The sequence below is a fragment of the Eleginops maclovinus genome, chromosome 12 (assembly GCF_036324505.1).
Source record: "Eleginops maclovinus isolate JMC-PN-2008 ecotype Puerto Natales chromosome 12, JC_Emac_rtc_rv5, whole genome shotgun sequence".
Lineage (NCBI taxonomy): Eukaryota > Metazoa > Chordata > Actinopteri > Perciformes > Eleginopidae > Eleginops > Eleginops maclovinus.
Window position 1 is genome coordinate 21,971,811 of NC_086360.1, and position 21,450 is coordinate 21,993,260.

The 21,450-nt window shown below is 40.2% G+C and overlaps 3 protein-coding genes, 1 non-coding gene and 1 pseudogene across 7 annotated transcripts in view; 3 read left to right on the forward strand and 2 right to left on the reverse strand.

Moving 5' to 3' along the window:
* Nucleotides 1-87: 87 nt before the first annotated feature.
* On the reverse strand, nucleotides 88-5,612 carry cenph (centromere protein H). Its single transcript, XM_063897707.1, has 10 exons — nucleotides 5,429-5,612; nucleotides 4,612-4,729; nucleotides 4,402-4,457; nucleotides 4,269-4,314; nucleotides 4,082-4,150; nucleotides 3,911-3,967; nucleotides 3,763-3,826; nucleotides 883-934; nucleotides 629-789; nucleotides 88-261 (listed from the first exon to the last, which is right to left on the reverse strand). The coding sequence occupies exons 2-10, from the start codon at nucleotides 4,719-4,721 to the stop codon at nucleotides 169-171; spliced, it is 708 nt and encodes a 235-aa protein (XP_063753777.1). The 5' UTR covers nucleotides 4,722-4,729; nucleotides 5,429-5,612; the 3' UTR covers nucleotides 88-168.
* A 988-nt stretch (nucleotides 5,613-6,600) lies between these two features.
* LOC134874281 (betaine--homocysteine S-methyltransferase 1-like) lies at nucleotides 6,601-11,396 on the forward strand (annotated as a pseudogene).
* A 618-nt stretch (nucleotides 11,397-12,014) lies between these two features.
* Nucleotides 12,015-17,856, forward strand: LOC134873820 (betaine--homocysteine S-methyltransferase 1-like). Of its 4 annotated transcripts, none has more exons than XM_063897697.1 (8): nucleotides 12,015-12,036; nucleotides 15,346-15,478; nucleotides 15,715-15,827; nucleotides 15,926-16,117; nucleotides 16,561-16,708; nucleotides 16,803-16,985; nucleotides 17,194-17,422; nucleotides 17,503-17,856. In XM_063897697.1, exons 2-8 carry the CDS (start codon nucleotides 15,403-15,405, stop codon nucleotides 17,585-17,587), a joined length of 1,026 nt encoding a protein of 341 aa, XP_063753767.1. In that variant the 5' UTR covers nucleotides 12,015-12,036; nucleotides 15,346-15,402; the 3' UTR covers nucleotides 17,588-17,856. The 4 variants fall into 4 exon arrangements, 3 of the variants coding, with proteins under 3 accessions (XP_063753767.1, XP_063753765.1, XP_063753768.1); XM_063897695.1 differs by lacking the exon at nucleotides 12,015-12,036 and adding an exon at nucleotides 12,172-12,193; XR_010166987.1 differs by lacking the exon at nucleotides 12,015-12,036 and adding an exon at nucleotides 12,514-12,670 and having other exon boundaries at nucleotides 16,803-17,028.
* A 725-nt stretch (nucleotides 17,857-18,581) lies between these two features.
* On the reverse strand, nucleotides 18,582-18,653 carry trnaq-uug (transfer RNA glutamine (anticodon UUG)). Its single transcript has one exon. It is a non-coding gene; the product is annotated as a tRNA-Gln (tRNA).
* Nucleotides 18,654-19,718: 1,065 nt separating this feature from the next.
* The window catches only part of LOC134874112 (junction-mediating and -regulatory protein-like), a 15,270-nt gene continuing 13,538 nt past the window's right edge, over nucleotides 19,719-21,450 (forward strand). Inside the window, exon 1 of the mRNA XM_063898117.1 lies at nucleotides 19,719-21,071. Within this exon, the coding sequence (XP_063754187.1) occupies nucleotides 20,283-21,071 (789 nt within the window). The 5' untranslated portion in view covers nucleotides 19,719-20,282. The remainder of the gene's footprint in view (nucleotides 21,072-21,450) is intronic.

A 21,450-nucleotide genomic window follows, 5' to 3' on the forward strand; every position in this document is an offset into this window, starting at 1 on the left:
CGGGAGAATCTTTGCTTGCCTCCTGTTCCGCCCTCTAGTGGCTGCTGGACGTCACTACATTGCTTTACTTTTTAATCAAAAGACTGGTTTGAGCAGTTTTATTGATTATTTATTTAACAAAACAATACAGACACATATATACAGATATAAAATACATTGATTTGTTTTCTAGTCAAAGTCAGGCAAGACCTCCAGTGTCATGACGATGTCTCGAAGTTTGGGATCGTCCATCCAGTTGACTTTGCAGGCCAAGAGGATTCCCTGAAGAGAAACATTTACTTAATACACAAACTGAATGTGTCATTGCACACACATCAGCGTTTTTCATTTTAGGGAAACATTTTCCTATTTACTATTTAATAAAAATGGTTAAAGGGTTTGTTTTCTGGGGGATACAGGTTGTGTGCATGTGAAAAATGGATGTTATAACAGTATAATTACGGTGTCATATTGCTTTTATATGGAGTGTAACAGGGGGATAATAGCAGTGTAACAAGGGTATAATAACGGAGTAATTATGGTGTAATAGGGATGAATTGATGTACAATAAGGGTGTAGCAACAATGTAATATGGGTGTAACATAGAAATAGCAATCAAGGTTAATACAAGTCTGGTGCATTTTTGTACCCTGAGGACGTTTTGTGTCATGATGTTCATATTCCTGTATTTCTTCAGGTTCTCCTGTCCTTTCTCCAGCGCGACTTTGAACTTCTCTGTATCTGGATGCTCTGGTCTGGACGTCAAGTCTGCCATCTCTTTCATTTTCTCATGTGTGAGCCGCTTCATTTCTACACACACATAAATAATTGTCATAAAGCTGTGGAAAAACTCTAATTCAAAATATAGTTGTACTTTTTTGTTGTTAACCATGATAAACATACCCAGCCTTTTCTTCTGTATTTCGGTAATATCATCTTGAAGATCTTTTGACTCCTGTTAACAGAACATAGGTTCAGAATGAATCACCTCAATTTTACAGGACACTGCTAATGTACACAATTATACTTTCAGGTCAATCTTTATTGTTTGTAAAAACTCCTAGACCCATGCTCTAGTCATAGAAAACAATCGGTTGAATAACGAGGTCATAAAGAGGAGCGTATAGTATGTAGAACTAGCCAGAACCAGTTTTCTCTCCTCTGATTGTCAAGTATGTTTAGATGCCTTAAGGTCTTATTTAACATTGTTTGGTCTGGGGTTGTATAAGTGACTTATCCATAGTCAGTGTATTACATCCACTAGATTGCAGTCAGCACACCACCAGTGTGGAGAAACAGACACGAGTACGGGCAGATGAGTGTACTGCTGTAGCTTATGTATTTAAGATTCAAGTTGTGTGTAGTCTTAAACTTTTTCACTTTGCCGTCAAACTGCCCTTTCTGACAGAGCAAGCCTCTCTATATAGAAACCAGATTCCATTGACAATAAAAGAACATGGGCGTCTCAGGTGTACCTCAACCTCTATCTGTCAGTTGGTTAGTTTGGGTTATTGTTGGAGTTTGTTGAATCTAAACTCACCCTTTAAAACACCAAAGGGGATGGTGGCTTTGAAGACAGCATTGATTAATATAACAACTCCAACCCCCTGTAATGATGGGCTGTCTGACAGCAAGGCAAAGCAGTGAAAATATTATTAACAAATATTTATTATATTATTTCAGGTGCCTAAAATACATTTTGCAAATTCCTGATATAGTTTTTCTGACTATGGATAAATACCTCATGCATACCCGATGTACCCGAACAGCCCAACTCAAACATCAGAGTGCGGCTAGTGTACCATCAGCGGTGACACGTCTCTTTTACCCTTCAAGCTATTTTTCTACCATCCCCACATTTACATTTGACTTCATACATCTCAGCGTGTGGCAGTAAACATGTGCGAGTCAATGTCTTTGTTGAAACGTTTTGGAAGTGAGCGATGGTGTTGCAGTGATTTACTAAAATGAATTGACCAATACCAAATATTGCTTCACAAATTGGTCCTTAGTCTTACCGGGTAAGTAGACACCATATACAGTGGGGCAAAAAAGTATTTAGTCAGCCACCAATTGTGCAAGTTCTCCCATTTAAAAGGATGAGAGAGGCCTGTAATTTTCATCATAGGTACACCTCAACTATGAGAGACAAAATGAGAAAAAAAAATCCAGGAAATCACATTGTCTGATTTTTCATGAATTAATTGGTCAATTCCTCTGTAAAATAAGTATTTGGTCACCTACAAACAAGCAAGATTTCTGGCTCTCACAGACCTGTAACTTCTTCTTTAAGAGGCTCCTCTGTCCTCCACTCGTTACCTGTATTAATGGCACCTTTTTGAACTCGTTATCAGTATAAAAGACACCTGTCCACAACCTCAAACAGTCATACTCCAAACTCCACTATGGCCAAGACCAAAGAGCTGTCAAAGGAGACCAGAGACAAAATTGTAGACCTGCACCAGGCTGGGAAAACTGAATCTGCAATAGGTAAGCAGCTTGGTGTGAAGAAATCAACTGTGGGAGCAATTATTAGAAAATGGAAGACATACAAGACCACTGCTAATCTCCCTCGATCTGGGGCTCCACGCAAGATCTCACCCCGTGGGGTCAAAATGATCACAAGAACGGTGAGCAAAAATCCCAGAACCACACAGGGGGACCGTGTGAATGACCTGCAGAGAGCTTGGACCAAAGTAACAGAGGCTACCATCAGTAACACACTACGCCGCCAGGGACTTCAATCCTGCAGTTCCAGACGTGTCCCCCTGCTTAAGCCAGTACATGTCCAGGCCCGTCTGAAGTTTGCTAGAGGGCATTTGGATGATCCAGAAGAGGATTGGGAGAATGTCATATGGTCAGATGAAACCAAAATAGGACTTTTTGGTAAAAACTCAACTCGTCGTGTTTGGAGGAGAAAGAATGCAGAGTTGCATCCAAAGAACACCATACCTACTGTGAAGCATGGGGGTGGAAACATCATGCTTTGGGGCTGTTTTTCTGCAAAGGGACCAGGACGACTGATCCGTGTAAAGGAAAGAATGAATGGGGCCATGTATCGTGAGATTTTGAGTGAAAACCTCCTTCCATCAGCAAGGGCACTGAAGATGAAGCGTGGCTGGGTCTTTCAGCATGACAATGATCCCAAACACACCGCCAGAGCAACGAAGGAGTGGCTTCGTAAGAAGCATTTCAAGGTCCTGGAGTGGCCTAGCCAGTCTCCAGATCTCAACCCCATAGAAAATCTTTGGAGGGAGTTGAAAGTCCGTGTTGCCCAGCGACAGCCCCAAAACATCACTGCTTTAGAGGAGATCTGCATGGAGGAATGGGCCAAAATACCAGCAACAGTGTGTGAAAACCTTGTGAAGACTTACAGAAAACGTTTGACCTCTGTCATTGCCAACAAAGGGTATATAACAAAGTATTGAGATGAACTTTTGTTATTGACCAAATACTTATTTTCCACAATAATTTGAAAATTAATTCTTTAAAAATCCTACAATGTGACTTTCTGGATTTTTTTTCTCATTCTGTCTCTCATAGTTGAGGTATACCTATGATAAAAATTACAGGCCTCTCTCATCTTTTTAAATGGGAGAACTTGCACAATTGGTGGCTGACTAAATACTTTTTTGCCCCACTGTACCTGTCTGACCAACATACAATAATTGTCCTGCTAAAACAGGTTATCTTAAGAACACCAACATAAAACAAAGACAAAGTATCATCAGTACCACCAGTCATCTAATCCAACATTTTATACACAATGATTAGGGTGCTTACTTGCTGAAGTTGTTTTATTTGTGAACAAAAAGCCATGCAGTGATCACTCACAGCTGTCAGGGCACTGAGAGAAACATCAAGAGACAGTCATTAAAATATCAAACATAACTTTATATCAGTTGTTTCAACCTGTTGTCAATGTACTTACACCGCCTCTGAATCATTCTGTTTCAGCTTTTCTCCAATGGCGTGCCACATCTGCATTCTGAAAGACACAATCATTGATTGCTCAAAGTTCATCCGCTTCTTTATTATACTTGTCTGTAAATATTATATGGTGGACAAAACACTCATTGTGAAGCAAAAGGAATCGGTTTACCTGTGTAGTATGAATGTGCTGTTAAAATGAATGGTCTTGACTCTTTCCAGCTCTTTGACATAATCTGGCCTGCAACATTTAATAGAAAAGAAAAACATGTTAAGAGTAAAGATGTTGAAATGAACACCCATCTTCAATTTAGTTCAAATTGTAGGTCAACATAAAAATGATCATTTCAAATACTCACAAGTCTCTTTCTGCTTCAGATGTGCTGCATGATCTCTTACTCTTTCCTGTTGTAGTAAACAATAGTAGGTCTTTGTTAGATTGTACACTTTATTGAAACTCAATATGATGGGTAAAACACACACAGTTTTCACCTGCTTGGAGCTGTACTGCCATCTCAAAGAACTGGTTGGATACGTGTTGATTTATTCTGAAAACAGTCATTTTAGCAACTTTAAAGATTCTAGTCATTGTTTTACGATAACAGGTAACAGTGGTGGGATGTGATTCATCATATAAACGAACACTAATACATTGTTCAATTATTAATGATAGAAGTGTTAAAGCAGATGTGGATGGAGAACCTCAGCATCTTTTCAAGCGTTATAGATTTCTGTGTGTTGGAGCTGTCAGGATTCAGTGCCACAGCCTCCACCATGGGGTTGAGGTTCCCCACGTTGTCAGACGGGTCCATCACAGAACCTGGAGGGACAAATCAACGCAGACATATCAGATCACCTGAGTTTAATCCAATGTAACAACAGTGATTCAAAAGAATTTAATACTAATCTTGTGCTATTGAATTCACTAATATATTTTACTTTTTTGTAAGCAAAAACAATCATGCAGAAAAACAATGACTGACCATTAAATGATAGAATAAATATGATTCTTACACTAAGAACTAATATGGTGGAAATATAATTTTCAGCAAGTAATAAAGTAGCCTATGTAAAAGGCAACAACGACTCACTAAGTATAAGGAATAAAACAGCTTGATAAACACCTTTATAATAGGTTTATAATCCGGACGATTTGCAGTTATTCTTGCATTACTCTGCACAATGAAAAATGACTAAGTTTAGGTTTAGTTTGGGGTGTTTTCCCAAAAACTCATCACAGCAATGTATGGAACTTTGACAACAATACATAATGAAGTGTAGCCTATCTTTAGTTGTATGTTGTCTGCACTGGTTTACATTTTTGTTTTAATATTATATAAAGTAGTTAACGATCAAAATTCACGCTCAAAAGTATTTATAAACTCTTTATAATTTAAAATCAGTTAAATAAATACATCACATGCTACAAATACAGGAGTCAGAGTCGAAAAATCGCCATATTTCTACATAACAATACTTCGATATTAATTAAAAACAGGAGTTGGTCAAAATATTTTACCTTATTTATGAAGGTTATCGTTGCCGGTAAAACTAAATGTAATGAAGATACCGTTACGTTACCGTAGTACGAGTCTAATCAAAAGTGCTTTTACATTTGAAGAATTGTTCACCAAAACAAAGTGTTGTTAAATATTTCGGTCACTTTTTTTGTTTACATCCGTTTTCAGACTAAAATCCCGCCGGGAAGTGACGTCATATGTATTCTACCAACACGCTGAGTAGTGCCCCCTTCAGGCCGATGGCATGAACTGCAAGACACAATACAATACAGCTTTAGTTGTAAAACACTTAAAAACCTCCAGACCAACGTGCTGTACAGAGAAATAAATAAAACACCAACATCTCTCAGCTCACAAATCTTGAAGAATGTAAAAATAGAAATACAAATAATAATAACATCCATAGTAAAAACAACTATTTAAAAGCAATTATTTAGGGGTGGCAGCATTTTTGGAGCTTTGACTTTATTCTGCACACATTCAGGAGCAGAGATAGTTGATATGGATCGACATCAAATGGAGCCGAGGTCGTTTATTTGGTCTTATTTGGACAATTATTAACTAACCTAGATGCACAGCTCAAGGTTATGCTGATTTTTTTTTTTTTTTTTTGTGTCCAAAGGTGAATTGATTAGTTATGTACTGTGTTAGTGCCAGTGTCCAACCTTTTATTTGATAATAGGCACCGACAACATTTTAAATATATATTTTAAGTGGTATTCTTCATGTAAAGACAATTTAATGAACTGTTAATACAGTAGGTTATGTTATGAAGATTGACTTGCTCAGTCACTGAATCATTCCAGCTTTTCTACAATTGCAGCATCTTCAATTCTGAATGGTCTAAAAATGTCCACACACACTTGTCACAGACACATTTGTCCAGTTCAACCAGGATAACTACTATTATTATTTAGGCTATAATTATAGGTACAAATAATAATACGTTGAAATAATTTTCTAATTATTATTACAAGAAAACAGACACCATTCATGACAGTCTTCATGTCATGGCTAGACGAGGCTATGTTGCGTATTCTTTGATCAGTCAGCTTGATTTTTTGACAAAAACCCCACTATTTATTCAAATCAAAATATGTTTTTATTAAATTGTAGTATGCTCTCGTGTAAAGTCTCGTGAGAAGAGATTACAGTGCTAGTGACGCTGCTCCCCAAACCACGCAGTACGCGCAGGGCTGTTTCAGAATCGTTGACTGAGAAGTTTTCGACCATGGAGAGCAAGAAGAGAAGGGTATGCAAAGCCTGATCTGCTAATTGTCTAATATTCATTTTAAATATTGTTATATTTTTACTATCTTAGCAACTCTGAACCTAATGGTTAAATGTAGATTGCATTCCTAAGAGAGATTTCTATTTGCAGACATTGTTTCAGGAATCCATTCAACATAAACGCAATAAGGACAAGAACTGTCAGATGTATTTATATTATAGTATGAATAACTGCACTTTACTGCTTGTTTTGCACTTTTGGTCAGATGCTAATTGCATTTCGTTGTCTTTAGTACTTTGCAATGACAATACAGTTGAATCTAAGATCTAGTCTAATTATGTTAGCCCGGATGTATCACGCGTTTACAGTTTTACTCTGTCAATCTCTTGTCAGGGTGATTAACATGCTCACAGACAAAGACAAAATAATATCTTTAATTACATTGATAAAAGGGTTTTCCTATGTCTTGAAGATATGTTTTCGAATGCATTGAAAGTATGTACAAAATCTATTGCTGATGATGTGTCAGTTTATGGAATCAGGCACTAAATGCTTTGAACAAATTCGGCTCATCATTGTGAAGTAATTAAACAAGGAAACCTGGTGAGGGTTCATATCACTAGGGCACAATTGAATTGGCATCTCGTGTGTGTGTGTGTGTGTGTGTGTGTGTGTGTGTGTGTGTGTGTGTGTGTGTGTGTGTGTGTGTGTGTGTGTGTGTGTGTGTGTGTACGTGTGTGTGTGTGTGTGTGTGTGTGTGTGTGTGTGTGTGTGTGTGTGTGTAAGAGATAAGATAAGATAAGAATTACTTTATTAATCCCAAACTGGGAAATATTTGTGTTGCAGCAGCATACTACAATACAAGGCATAGCAAATAATTAGAAAAAATTAATAAGTGTGTGTGTATGCGTGTGTGCGCTTGCATTCAGGGTATCTTGGAGCGCCTGAATGCTGGAGAGGTGGTTGTAGGAGATGGAGGGTATGTGATGCAGCTTGAGCGTCGTGGATATGTGAAGGCTGGACACTGGACACCTGAAGCTGCTGTTGAACATCCTGAAGCAGGTACATGTGTTACCTACCCAGAGGTGGACAATGTATTCCAGTTTTGAAAGTATTAATACCACTAAGAATATATATATAGAATATACTCTGTGACTTAATATTTGAAGTAACTGCAGTTATCAGAGTTTGTAACGTCGTAAAGTGCAACATTTGCCTCTGAATTTTAGTGGAGAATATGTACAATTTAGCAAGAAATGTAAAGTACAAGTACCTAAAATGGTATTTAAGTCCATTTTCTATGACTGTATCTACCCATTTATTAGTATGTCTGGTACCACTTTACAATAAGACTACCCTTAGGGTTTACGAATAGTTTGTAATTCATTTATTAATTAGGTTGTGAACACTTATAAATCATCAATAAGCTTTCATAAGACAAGAGATAAACAGGGCAATTGTGATCGGTTGCTTAACATCAAGATAGATTGGGCAGAGAATCAACTCCGTGAACAACAGATACCAAGGATGTTGACTGATGAAGAAGAGGAAGTAAGCTTGGTAACCAATATAAGGCTTAGTCATCTTGCCAAATAGTGAGCCTGTGTTGACTATTTTATAAATGGTTCTTGATGATTAATATAGTGTTTACAACCTAATTAATAACCTAACCCTAACCCTTATAAACCCTTTATGAATCCTTTATAAGGGTAGTCTTATTGCAAAGTTGTACTGTTTGTCTTGAGAACTTCTTTATTTGCACACAAAGTCTTGGTGTTTTCCATAAAAGCCTATGTCTTTGCCTTTCTGTCAGTGCGGCAGCTGCATAGGGAGTTCCTGAGAGCAGGAGCCAACGTGATCCAGACCTTTACCTTCTACTGCAGTGAGGATAAACTGGAGATCAGTGGCAATGTCAAGAGCATCACTGTCAGTACAAAACCGTTTATGTCAAAGAACCTTATTTGGTTTTTGCACATAGATGAAAACAATATAAATCTGATGGTCCGACTTGCTCTCATCTGATCCAGGGTGCCCAGATCAATGAGGCAGCCTGTGACATGGCCCGGGAGGTAGCTAATGAGGGGGATGCGTTGGTCGCTGGTGTGTGTCTAAGACTCCATGCTATGTGAAGAGTCACAGTGAGACTGAGGTCAAGGCCATCTTTAAGAAACAGATGGATGACTTCATGAAGAAGAACATTGATTTCTTCATTGTGGAGGTATGAGCAGCATCCAAGAGGAGTACCTGTACAACAGATAGTAACGTGCACAGATTCTGTGTTTTTTTCCTGCTCCGTTTGATAATTGTATGTACATCCCTCCTGCAGTTTGTCGATCATGTGGAGGAGGCGGTGTGGGCAGTGGAAGTGTTGAAGACCAGCGGTAAAACCGTAGGTGCAACAATGTGCATCTCACCTCACGGAGACATGGATGGAGTCCCACCTGGAGAGTGTGCTGTCAGGCTGGTCAAAGCAGGTACACTGACCCTCTGTGATGTGGCTCTTCAACTGGACAAGTCTGACACATTGCAGCTCCACAATTTATCAATCAATTCTTTGTATGTGTTCACGTGCAGGAGCTGACATTGTTGGGATAAATTGCCACTTGGACCCTCTGACATGCGTTCGTACGGTGAAGTTGATGAAAGCAGGATTAGAGAAAGCGGGTCTCAAAGCTCATCTCATGATCCAGCCGCTGGGCTTCCACACACCTGAGTGCAACCTGGGCGGATACACCAGCCTTCCTGAGTACCCATTCGGTCAGCGTTTGTATATAATCCTAACGTGCAGAACAAAGAGAAAACAATGTGTCTTTCAATAACATCACATCATTGTTCAGGAGGTTTTTAACAGGAGCCGAATCAACCACAGGGGTCTCCTGCCCAAAACAGATGGACTGGATGGTTTAAACCATAACCAACACTGAACAAAGCATTTTCAAGTCTCCAAATCTCTTGAGGTGGTTAACAACTTCTCAGAGGGGCTGCTAGCTGAGTTGTCACTATAATGTGCACAGCTTGTTTCCCTTGTCACTCAAGACTCACAGGTACGATCACTTAAATCCTTCATCCTCTTATAATATATTATTTAAAAAGACTTTGTGGGTTAAAACTTTTTTTTAAAGTCAGCTTATGACAGCTTCTGTCAGACAACCACTTTGCTGATGCAGGCCCATTACAGGTGCCTTGATTCAATTCACTGATTTCTTTAGATTTGATCATTTTTGGATACACAACACAATTTCAAAACATATTACATAGGTCTACACACAAAAAGACAGTCTTTACCAATTTGACCAAAGAGAATCTGGAAAGAAGTGATCATGCTTGAATAACTGTGAGTGATGCAAACTGTAAGCAGAGTAATTGGAAACCAAAGAAGCTGCAGGAGACCGACTCAATGTCTCACCCTGGAAGTTTATTGGAGCTTGGCCAAGGAGAAAGAGCATGAGAAAAACAGCTGGATAACAGAGATGTAGAGTACGCCACCATCTATTCTAACTGTCTGGCTTTGTCTAAGGTATATATATTACCCTATATGCAATGTACTATATCAACCAAATACAGCCATCTTCTGACAGGTGGCATGAGGACATTGAACCATAAGTAAAACTGGCACAACAAAACATTTTGGATAGACAGCAATATCATCTGCTGAATTAAAAAGAAATGGGACCATAATGTCCTCCAATAAGGTGTAAATGCTCTCAGAGTATGTGGTTGTATATTCACTCTCCCTGTTGGGTCCTCTGTAATAACAGCTGTTCTCAGTGGTCCACTCTGATGTGTCTCATAACTTAAGGGGAGGAAACTAAGAATCCTACTTTGCTTGAAAAAGGAAATTAATGAATTATTCCTAATCCCCATGAAGTAAGGTAAGGTGAGTATAGAGTGTACGTTTCTGGTTACCCCATTGAACTCCCTAAATACGCAGTTTGAAGATCAATACAACAACATGCTGATTTAAACATTTTACTCTCCCCTCAGCAATGGAGACCAGAGCAATCACCCGCTGGGACATCCACAAATACGCCAGAGAGGCTTACAATGCTGGAATTCGCTACATTGGTGGCTGCTGTGGATTCGAAGCCTACCATATCAGAGCTATAGCCGAAGAGTTGGCTGCTGAGAGAGGATTCCTGCCTCCGGCCTCGGAGAAGCACGGACTGTGGGGAGCTGCTCTGGAGATGCACACTAAGCCCTGGGTCAGAACCAGGTGAGACTGAACCGAAACACAGCTACTACCTCACAATTAAGATATGTTAAACAAAAGATTTGAAGCAGTAATATGTATTGTACAAATTATTGCAACATGACAGCTGTAGTAAAGTAGTCAAAATACCAGAGGAAATAGAAAAGTGCCTGTTTCTGTTCTGCAAAAGTTTGGGTTACAACCATCTAATCTAACAACGTTTTTCTTAGGGCTCATCGAGACTACTGGGAAAACCTCCTGCCTGCTTCTGGACGCCCGTATTGTCCTTCCATGGGCCCGCCAGGCGATGATTATGGAAAATAGCTGGAATCTTAAATACCAACATAATCTTTTGTACACACCATACACTTTTCTTTATTTGTTATAATTCTGATCTGATTAACCACTTGCTTCATATGAAGAATGCAAATCAACGTTGTCGATTAACCATATACACAGTTAACTCTCTCTGAAGTGGTTGGAAACATTTCTGTTGATTTATTGTTGCAATTTGCTGGAAAACAAATCAAATAAAAACTAAAGCATATGTGTTTTGTAGTCAATTTTTTTGAAGGGAAAAACACTACTATAGGCTATTTGATATTCTATAAGCAAAAATGTATCAGGTTTATAGTTAAGTGGTCCATCTTACCTTATAAAGTGAAATGAATTAGCCTATTATCTTACATTATTGATCTTTTCTCGAGCAAAACATTCATTTATCTAAAGGAATTGTAAAACCACAGTAGAACCTCATTAAATTGTAAATTAAAAGACATTGATGCCTGATCTGTCATTTAATTTGTATACCCCTATTGTTCTTATTACATTTGGCTGATAATAATAACAATAATAATAATACATTTGATTTATAATGCCCTTTTCATCAAAGATCTCAAAGTGCTACAGGTTAAAAACTTTTTTTAAAAAGGAAGAAAAAAAGGGAAGGGAAAGGAAATAAAAACGATCAGTTTTTTTAAAGAATAAAAAAGGATTTAAAAAAACATCGAAGGGGGACCGAAAGCTTTGCTATAAAGAAATGTCATAAGATCTTTTTTGAAACAGTCAATGGACTGCGGTGCCCTCAAGGTGTCAGGGACGGCGTTTCACAGACGTGTGGCAGCAGCACAGAAGCTCCTATCCCCCATGGTCCTGAGTCTGGTCCTGGGTCTGTGGAGGAGGTTTGAGTGAGTGGAGCAGAGGTAGCGTGTTGTGTTTTGTGGGTAGAGAAGTTCTTTGAGGTAGGGGTGAGCATGTCCATGGGTACATTGGTGTGTGAGGAGGGAAACCTTGTGCTCAATCCTGGTGGAGACGGGAAGCCAGTGGAGTGAGTGGAGAATTGGGGTAATGTGCTCATGCTTCCGCACTCTCATAAGGATCCTAGCTGTAGAGCTTTGGATGTATTGAAGCCTCTGCATGCTCTTGCTAGGAATCCCAATGAGAAGTGCGTTACAGTAATCCAGATGATGGATTTTTTAAGAGCATACAGTAGTTTACTTTTTCTTTTTAGATTGAAATGTATCCTTTTGTATGTAAATACATTTGATGACATTTTGAGGGAAAATGAACAGAAAGTGTAGGGCGTGCTGATTGGCTAAAAGCACAGGGGGCGTGCCTCTGAGGGGTTTTTACGGTGTGTGATAACATACTGCCCCCGCCGGTCAGCCGCACTCCGCTTCCAGAGCTACTTGTATACATATATATATATATATATATATATATCTGTTTTGTGCAGTCCCAACTCATGTCAAAGGAGCTCATGCATATAAGTTCTTCAAAGTACTGCAAGCCAGCACATTATTTACCATGAGCAAGAGAAAGGTAAGTCAAATAAATATAAAAACTTCTGTCGCTGTTTCACATGCGATTTATTCAGTGAAGGTGTGTAATAACTTGATATCTAATCTTGAAAGGTGCAATGTGAAAGATCTTCAGTTTTCTGGGTCAAAGCACCTGATAAAAAAAAGTCCTTATTCCTGGGAGGAATTTACTGCAGAGGTGGGAAAACTAGTCAGGTCTTGTAAGTAAAATAAGAGTAGCTATAGGAATACTTTGTTAGAAGCAAAAGTCCTGCATTCAAAATGTAGATCAATTAAAAGTACAAAAGTGTTATCATTCAAATATACATAAAGTACCAAAAGTAAAAGTACTTATTATGCAGATTGTTCCATTTCAGAGTAATATATAATATATGTTTTGATTATAATGATTGATGCTTTATTGTGTTTCTTAAAGCTGATAAAGGTGCAGCTGGTTTTAATGAATTTACTCCAGGTGGTTTCAAGGTTTCAAGGTTTCAAGGTTTTATTTGTCATATGCACAGCAGATACAGCGTATATGTTGGCAATGAAAATCTTATGTCGCGTGCTCCTCCAACAACTCAACATACATGGTGCAAATAACATAAATAAAATAGTGCAAAAAGAGAGAAGAATATTTACAGTAACAACAATAAAGATTTGAGGATGTGAAATATATACATATGTGGAATACATTGAGAGTATTTAAACACTTGTGGAATGAGGAGGTATGGGCAGATGCATATATTATGTATAGCAGATGTATATGGCAGATATGTATAATATATAGATATGTATACTATAAACAGATATGTATGGCAGATGTGTATAATATATATATATATATGTATGTGTGTAAAAAGATGTGAGTAGACATTCACAGAGGTCAGGAGTTCAGCAGTCTTATAGCCTGTGGTATAAAACTGTCTGTGAGTCTGGTGGTCTTGGTCCGGATGCTGCGGTACCGGTATTGTTGCTGGGGTGATGGGGGTCCTTTAATATCCTACCGGCCTTCTTCCTACACCGCTGGGTGTAGAGGTCCTCCATGGATGGCAGCTCCGTCCTGGTGATGTGCTGAGCAGTTTTCACCACCCTCTGTAGAGTCTTACGGTTGAGGGCGGTGCAACTGCCATACCAGGCGGTGATGCAGCCAGTCAGGATACTCTCGATGGTGCACCTGTAGAAGTTGCAGAGTATCCTGGAGTCCATGTCGAACTTCCGCAGCCTGCGGAGGAAGAAGAGCCGCTGTCGAGCCGTCTTGGATATGACCCTGGTGTGATGTGTCCATGTCAGGTCCTCACTGATGTTTACCCCGAGGAACCTGAAGCTGCTGACTCTCTCCACAGGAGTCCCGTCGATGGTGATGGGTGTGTGTGCCTCTCTCTGCCTCTTCCTGTAGTCCACAATCAGCTCCTTTTTTTGCTGACGTTGAGATGGAGGTTGTTGTCCTGGCACCAAGATGTCAGGGCTCTGACCTCCTCTCTGTACGCCGTCTCGTCGCCGTCTGTGATCAGGCCGATGACGGTCGTGTCGTCAGCAAACTTGATGATGGTGTTGGAGCTGTGTGTGACCACGCAGTCGTGCGTGAACAGGGAGTAGAGGAGAGGGCTGAGCACACAACCCTGAGGGGCTCCGGTGTTGAGGGTCAAGGTGGAGGATGTGATGTTCCCCATCCGCACTGCCTGGGATCTGCCCGTCAGGAAGCTCATGATCCAGTCACAGAGGGCGCTGTTGAGCCCAAGGTCCCTGAGCTTAATGATGAGCTTGGAGGGCACAATGGTGTTGAATGCTGAACTGTAGTCAATGAACAGCATTCTCACATAAGTGTTCCTCTGGTCCAGGTGGGAGAGGGCAGTGTGGAGGGTGAGGGAGATGGCATCATCCGTGGACCTGTTTGCTCTGTAGGCAAACTGCAGGGGGTCCAGTGAGTCAGGGAGGGAGGAGGTGATAAAAGTTTTGACTAACCGCTCAAAGCACTTCATGATGATGGAGGTGAGTGCAACTGGGCGGTAGTCATTGAGGCAGATGGGTTTTGTCTTTTTGGGGATAGGGACAATGATGGACTCTTTAAAACATGTGGGGACTACAGACTGGAGCAGTGACCTATTGAAAATGTCTGTGAACTAAAGTCTTATTTAAGAGTTGTTTCTTATTTTTGCATTATTAATCCAAGTCTGCAAAGTAACTACAGATTTTAGATAAATGTAGTGGATTAAAAGTACACAATTTACCTCTGAATTGTTGTATGGTAGAAGTACAAAGTAGTAAACAATTAAAACACTCACCTAGAGTACATTTTTACAAAGTACAAAATTGTACTTAAGGACAGTACTTGAGTAAATGTACTTAGTTAATTTACACCACCAGATGTACTGTAATGCAAAGGGTGAGCATATGTTTTGAGTAGGCCTACACTGCGTTGAGAATGTTTGTCAAAGTTTCTACCAAAACTGTTTTTAGAAGAGTTGTTATTCAAGCACTCTGCATGTCAATAGCCTAAAGGTAGTGTTTGTGTGTGTGTGTGTGTGTGTGTGTGTGTGTGTGTGTGTGTGTGTGTGTGTGTGTGTGTGTGTGTGTGTGTGTGTGTGTGTGTGTGTGTGTGTGTGTGTGTGTGTGTGTGTGTGTATGTGTGTGTGTGTGTGAGCACGTGTGTGTGTGTGTGTGTGTGTGTGTGTGTGTGTGTGTGTGTTCATTCAGGGTATCTTGGAGCGCCTTAATGCTGGGGAGGTGGTTGTAGGAGATGGCGGTTATGTGATGCAGCTGGAGCGGCGTGGATATGTAAAGGCTGGACACTGGACACCTGAAGCTGCTGTTGAACATCCTGAAGCAGGTATGAACTTGCTCATTGCATAAATAAGGGGCAAACATTTGAGCCTCACCACAAATACAAGTAATTAATGTGTGTAAATAATGAATGGTTTCTATTCCTCCACAAATGTGAAATTAACAAACTATAAAGGTCAAAGGAAGCACAACGTTGAATGAAAAGTTGTTGAAATTAGTGTTTCTTGAGAAAGCTTCAAGGACAAATACTCGTGATACAATTTTGTTTTGTCTCTCTGTCAGTGCGGCAGCTGCACAGGGAGTTTCTGCGAGCAGGAGCCAACGTGATCCAGACCTTTACCTTCTACTGCAGTGAGGATAAACTGGAGATCAGTGGCAATGTCAAAAGCATCACCGTCAGTACAAAACCTTTTATATCAAAGAACCTTATTTCATCTTTTGCACATGATGAAAAGGATAACAATCTGATGGTCCGACTTGTCACCTGATCCAGGGGTCCGAGATCAATGAGGCAGCCTGTGACATGGCCCGGGAGGTAGCAAATGAGGGGGATGCGTTGGTCGCTGGGGGTGTTTCCCAAACTCCCTGCTATGTGCAGAGTCACAATGAAACTGAGGTGAAGGCCATCTTTAAGAAACAGATGGATGACTTCATGAAGAAGGACATTGACTTCCTTATTGCAGAGGTATGAGGTACAGTTATTAACAAGGGGATTAACTGTGTGTATTTGCTTGCAATAATCATATTTCTTAAATCTCAACAATCAAATAAACAGGTTGTAGGCTTTGACACACCTAATAAATGATCTTTACATTGTATTAAAAGCTCCCAGGAATTTTAATTTTCAAAGTTTCTTCATCCAGGCAGTCCTTTCACCATCACAGGCAAAGCTTGTATTGCTCAAGAAGATCTCTGTTAGATCAAAAAGTTGCCAAAAATTTAAATCCTCCACAATTCTCTACAATTACTTATTTGACTGAATGCAAATAGAAAACTGTAGCAGTTATCCGTCTTTACCAGCCACATAGCTGCAGAATGCAGGTCATTAAGCTGCTAAAGAAGCAAATAATTTTGGGTTGGGGAAGACAACTAATCCAAAGTAAATATTGCATGCATATTTTTCTGCAGTATTTTGAACATGTGGAAGAGGCGGTGTGGGCAGTGGAAGTGATGAAGACCAGCGGTAAAACCGTAGGTTCAACACTTTGCATCTCACCTCACGGAGACATGGACGGAGTCCCACCTGGAGAGTGTGCTGTCAGGCTGGTCAAAGCAGGTACACTGACCCTCTATGATGTGGCTCTTCAACTGGACAAGTCTGACACGTTACAGCTCCACAATCTCAATTATTTGTATGTGTTCATGTGCAGGAGCTGAAATTGTCGGGATAAATTGCCACTTGGACCCTCTGACATGCGTTCGTACGGTGAAGTTGATGAAAGCAGGATTAGAGAAAGCGGGCCTCAAAGCTCATCTCATGATCCAGCCGCTGGGCTTCCACACTCCTGAGTGCAACCTGGGCGGATACCTCGCGCTACCTGAGTTCCCCTTTGGTCAGCATTTTCTTTCGTATAGGATAATAAAAGAAGAACACAGGTTTGAAAAGTCATTGTTGATTAAAAAAAAAGTAATCTGACATATAAAGATTTAAGTTTTGTGAGTGTAGAGCTCGTGCTGTGCGTTTTTAATATATTTAATTAGAGCATCAATAAAACAAAATGCCTGGACTAATATACATACTGTATTTTACCCTCCTCTCAGCACTGGAGACCAGAGCAATGACCCGCTGGGACATGCAGAAATATGCGAGAGAGGCTTACAATGCTGGAATTCGATACATTGGTGGCTGCTGTGGATTTGAGCCCTACCATATCAGAGCTATAGCAGAAGAGTTGGCTGCTGAGAGAGGATTCCTGCCTCCAGCCTCGGAGAAGCATGGACTGTGGGGAGCTGCTCTGGAGATGCACACTAAGCCCTGGGTCAGAACCAGGTGAGACTGAACACAACAGTTGCTGCTCTTTTCAAATTAGCTTGAATTAAATTAAACTAATCTACCAAAATGTGTGCTAGGGCTCGTCGGGAGTACTGGGAAAACCTTCTGCCTGCTTCTGGACGTCCACAATGCCCCTCCATGGCCACACCAGCTGATGAATAAGAAGGAGGATCACCAATAGATAGAATCAAACATCACAACACAATCATGAATGGTAGAATTTCAGCGTACTGTATTTCCCGATCAGATGTCTACAAAATCGGTCTACTGTTTGCTATGACTGAAATCCTCAACACATTTTATGTATTGGGATTTTATCCTTCACGGCCTTCATTAGATCTAAATGATCCTCACAGTCGTGTCATATTTGTAAGATTGCTGAAATCCGCTACAAAATGTTTCAGATTTAATTAAAAAAGGAATAAATCTCATGTTTTTAATCATTTCAATTTGAAACAAAGTAAATGTAAATAACACTGTGGTGTTTTCCGGCCTCACTAATGGCAAAGTAGAGAAACTTGAACGTATCGGAAACCATAGGGCAAAGTCTTCCTCTCTCTTGCTGTGCTTCACTCATGGATCATTTCATGCGTTACTCATTAGCTGTCATTGTTACACTGAATCAGGGTAAAAGTCAGGTTATGTCAGACAGAAACCGGCCTCATGAATCAGGGTGAAAAGTGAGGAGATAGTGACCTTACTTTTATTTAGATTTTGCCATAGTAACGTAATAATAATTACTGATTTAGCTCTGATTACATTCAAATGTTCCTCACTTTCACAACCACTGCTCTCCAGGCTTAATGAAGGGTTTTCTGAGCAGTTAAAAGTTATGAATTTGTCAAACAAAGAAATGCTGATCACTCTCCAAACAAAAACTATGTTTATAACACCCATACTCTCTTATAGGCTTCAGTTTCCTGGGTCTAATATTTTTGGCCATAACTTCTGTTCCCGCTGAAAACCCCTCATGACCCCCATTTGATTTGGTCTAGTCTGAGTTGTTTCCTGTCAATTTATTCATTACAATTCATGCGTAGTATTTTTGAGGACATATTAAGATTATTCAGTATCCATTAGGCATACAGAGTTTTGTCTTTCCAGTTGACATACACTCAATTCTTACCAACAAATGCATATTATTCTCAAAACCACGAGGTTCCACCGAGATTTGAACTCGGATCGCTGGATTCAAAGTCCAGAGTGCTAACCATTACACCATGGAACCACAAATAATGTCACATAGAATGAAGATAATGAAATTAAAAGATAAGAAAAACATCTCAAAACAAGTCAGATTAAAAGAAAAAAAGAGGAGGAATTCTTTGGAAGGTTTATTGAGAGAGAGTTCACTAAAATGATGCGATAGGATATTGTTTTCGAACCGATAAGTGACCAGACAAATATGTTCCACACTCTGTACGGGTTGTGTATATTTCCAAAACAGAGGTATAAAGTACTTGAGTACAATTTTAAGGTACTTGTACTTTCATGGAGTATTTAAAAGCTGTGCTACTTTGTATTCCTACCCCACTTAAATTCAGATGTAAATAATGTTCTTTTACTCCACTACATTAATATGTATATCTTAAATTACTTTACAGATTTCTATAAATGATATGAAATATAATCAATACTTAAATAAGAGTTTAGTTACACCTGGATTAAATTCACCATGCAGTATACAAAGCCATTGATACTAGCTGAACCTTTACCAGCTTTCATTACACTTTAATACCTCAATAATTATGATCAAAACACATATTGTGTGTGCTGAAATGGGCCAATCTATAATAAGAAGTTTTACTTTTGCTACTTTTAGTATTTTTTTATGCTAATACTACTTTTCACTTGAGTAACAAATTGATTGCAGGACTTTAAAGGTTAACATAATATTCCTACACAATATCTAGTAGGCCTACTGCTCCCACCTCTGGAGGAAATCACGTCAGATGCTGCATCTCCTCTGCAAAGCATACCACACTGCTCAACAGAAACAAACGTCATCACGTAGCTACGTGCCCTACTCAAACTGAGACACTAATGTTGCCTTTATATGTTCCTCGGAATTACAACCACCAGCTGCTCTTTGCAGTGTTTCGCAACTACATGCATCTTAATGGTTATTAACGTTGTGTTTAGTCAGTGATCATAACGTTTTCTAAACGAATTGTATAGCAAAAAATTGTACAATCTACAAAACTGTTACACTAAACTTTGTTTGCGGTTTCTTGCAAGCTGCATTGAGAATCCGATATTTCCAACAGCACCTGAAGCCATCGTTATTATTTTGCGTATGTGGTCCTGTTTGACGAACGATGGAGATGTGATGTTGTGAGTTTGGAGACGAAGCTAAGCTTTCTGAAGACAGTGCCTTGTCACACTTGTTAATGGCCTCCGTGTGTTGTATGTGAACGATGTTTGCCGCTGTTTTTGGATCCGGCTGGTAGCATACTTTGTGATGAGAAAGGAGGTCTCGATCCGAGGTATGGAGAATAACGGGGCACAGCTGACGATGTAAACACTGTCGCATGTTATGTGTCAGACTCGAGGCTAATATGGTCTCAACGCGTAGGATACACCTATTGGGTTGCAGGAGGATGAGATAAGAAGACGGATATCTCAGTTTCAAGGCAGGTGGGCCAGAGATGGGAGGTGACACTGCACTGCTCCAAATTCATCCGCTTAGTGTGCAAAGGAGGATAGCCCTCCAGGCAAAATATCCTCGGAAGGAAAACACTTTTTGGTGGTTTTAACAACGTAAAACACGGCGTTATACTAAGTTGCATCCACAGTAACGACGCAGGTTTGGCTGAATCCAGCATTGTTGTTATTTCTGTCCCCTCACTTTGCAGACATGTCCTTCACAATGGAGGATAATTTCGAGTCGGGCTGGGTAGCCGTCCGCCCAAATGCCTTTGAGGATAAGGAAAAGCACACATTTGTTTTTATTGTTGCATGGAATGAAGTGGAGGACAAATTTGCCATTACGTGTCACAACAGGACTGTGCAAAGGAGAAGCTTTGGTAGGGACCAACAGGCCGAGGCCACTGGCCAGGATGGAGACCAAACAAAATGGCCTGAAAGTCCCATCAGAGATAAAGTTGCCAGGAGCCCAAGCAAAGGAGTCTGCAGCCCTAAAACCAAGTCCATCATTGCACAAACAATAAGTCCTGTCAAAATCCCTTCTGTCATTAGTGACGCCGAGGTGTTAAAACCTCTCAGAGAGGACCAGCTGTCCCCCTCTCTGGACATCTTGGACCTGGAGGAGCTGGACAGTCTGAACCGGGAGGACTGCAGCTGGGCCGGGCTTTTCTCCTTCCAGGACCTGCGGTCGGTCCACCAGCAGCTGTGCTCGGTGAACTCGGACCTGGAGCCTTGCCTCCCGGTGTTTCCGGAGGAACCAGCCGGGATGTGGACAGTGCTGTTCGGCATGGCAGAAGTACCCGAGACAGAATTGGATGAGCTTTGTTACAGTTTGCAGAGGTACCTGAGCCACTCGCTTGATATCTGTGGATGGAAGATCCTGTCGCAGGTTCTGTTCACGGAAAAAGACGACCCAGATGAGTACTATGAGAGCCTGAGCGAGCTGAGGCAGTCTGGGTACGAAGAGGCGCTCAACCGGGCAACAAAACATCTGCAAGAGGTGAGAGTTTTATGTCCATGACTTCTCAGCTTCAAAACATAGACTGAGCGTACACTGAAACAACTTAAACATTTACTGTGTTATGTCAACAGATTTCCCACAACTGTATTAGGTTAGTTGAACGCAATAATAACTTGAACCTAATACTACCTATTTCTTTCAACTAACCTCATACAGTTATGTGAAATCTGTTGACAGAATACATCTAATTAAATTCAACGTTTCAGTTTTTTCAGTGTGGTTTTTGTCTGCCACTCACCATCAGAGGTGGGAAAAGTACTCAGATTTTGTAATTAAGTAAAATTGGAAGTAACAGAATTTGTATGAATACTCTGTTTCAAGTAAAATTCATGCAGTCGAAATGATACTCAAGTAAAAG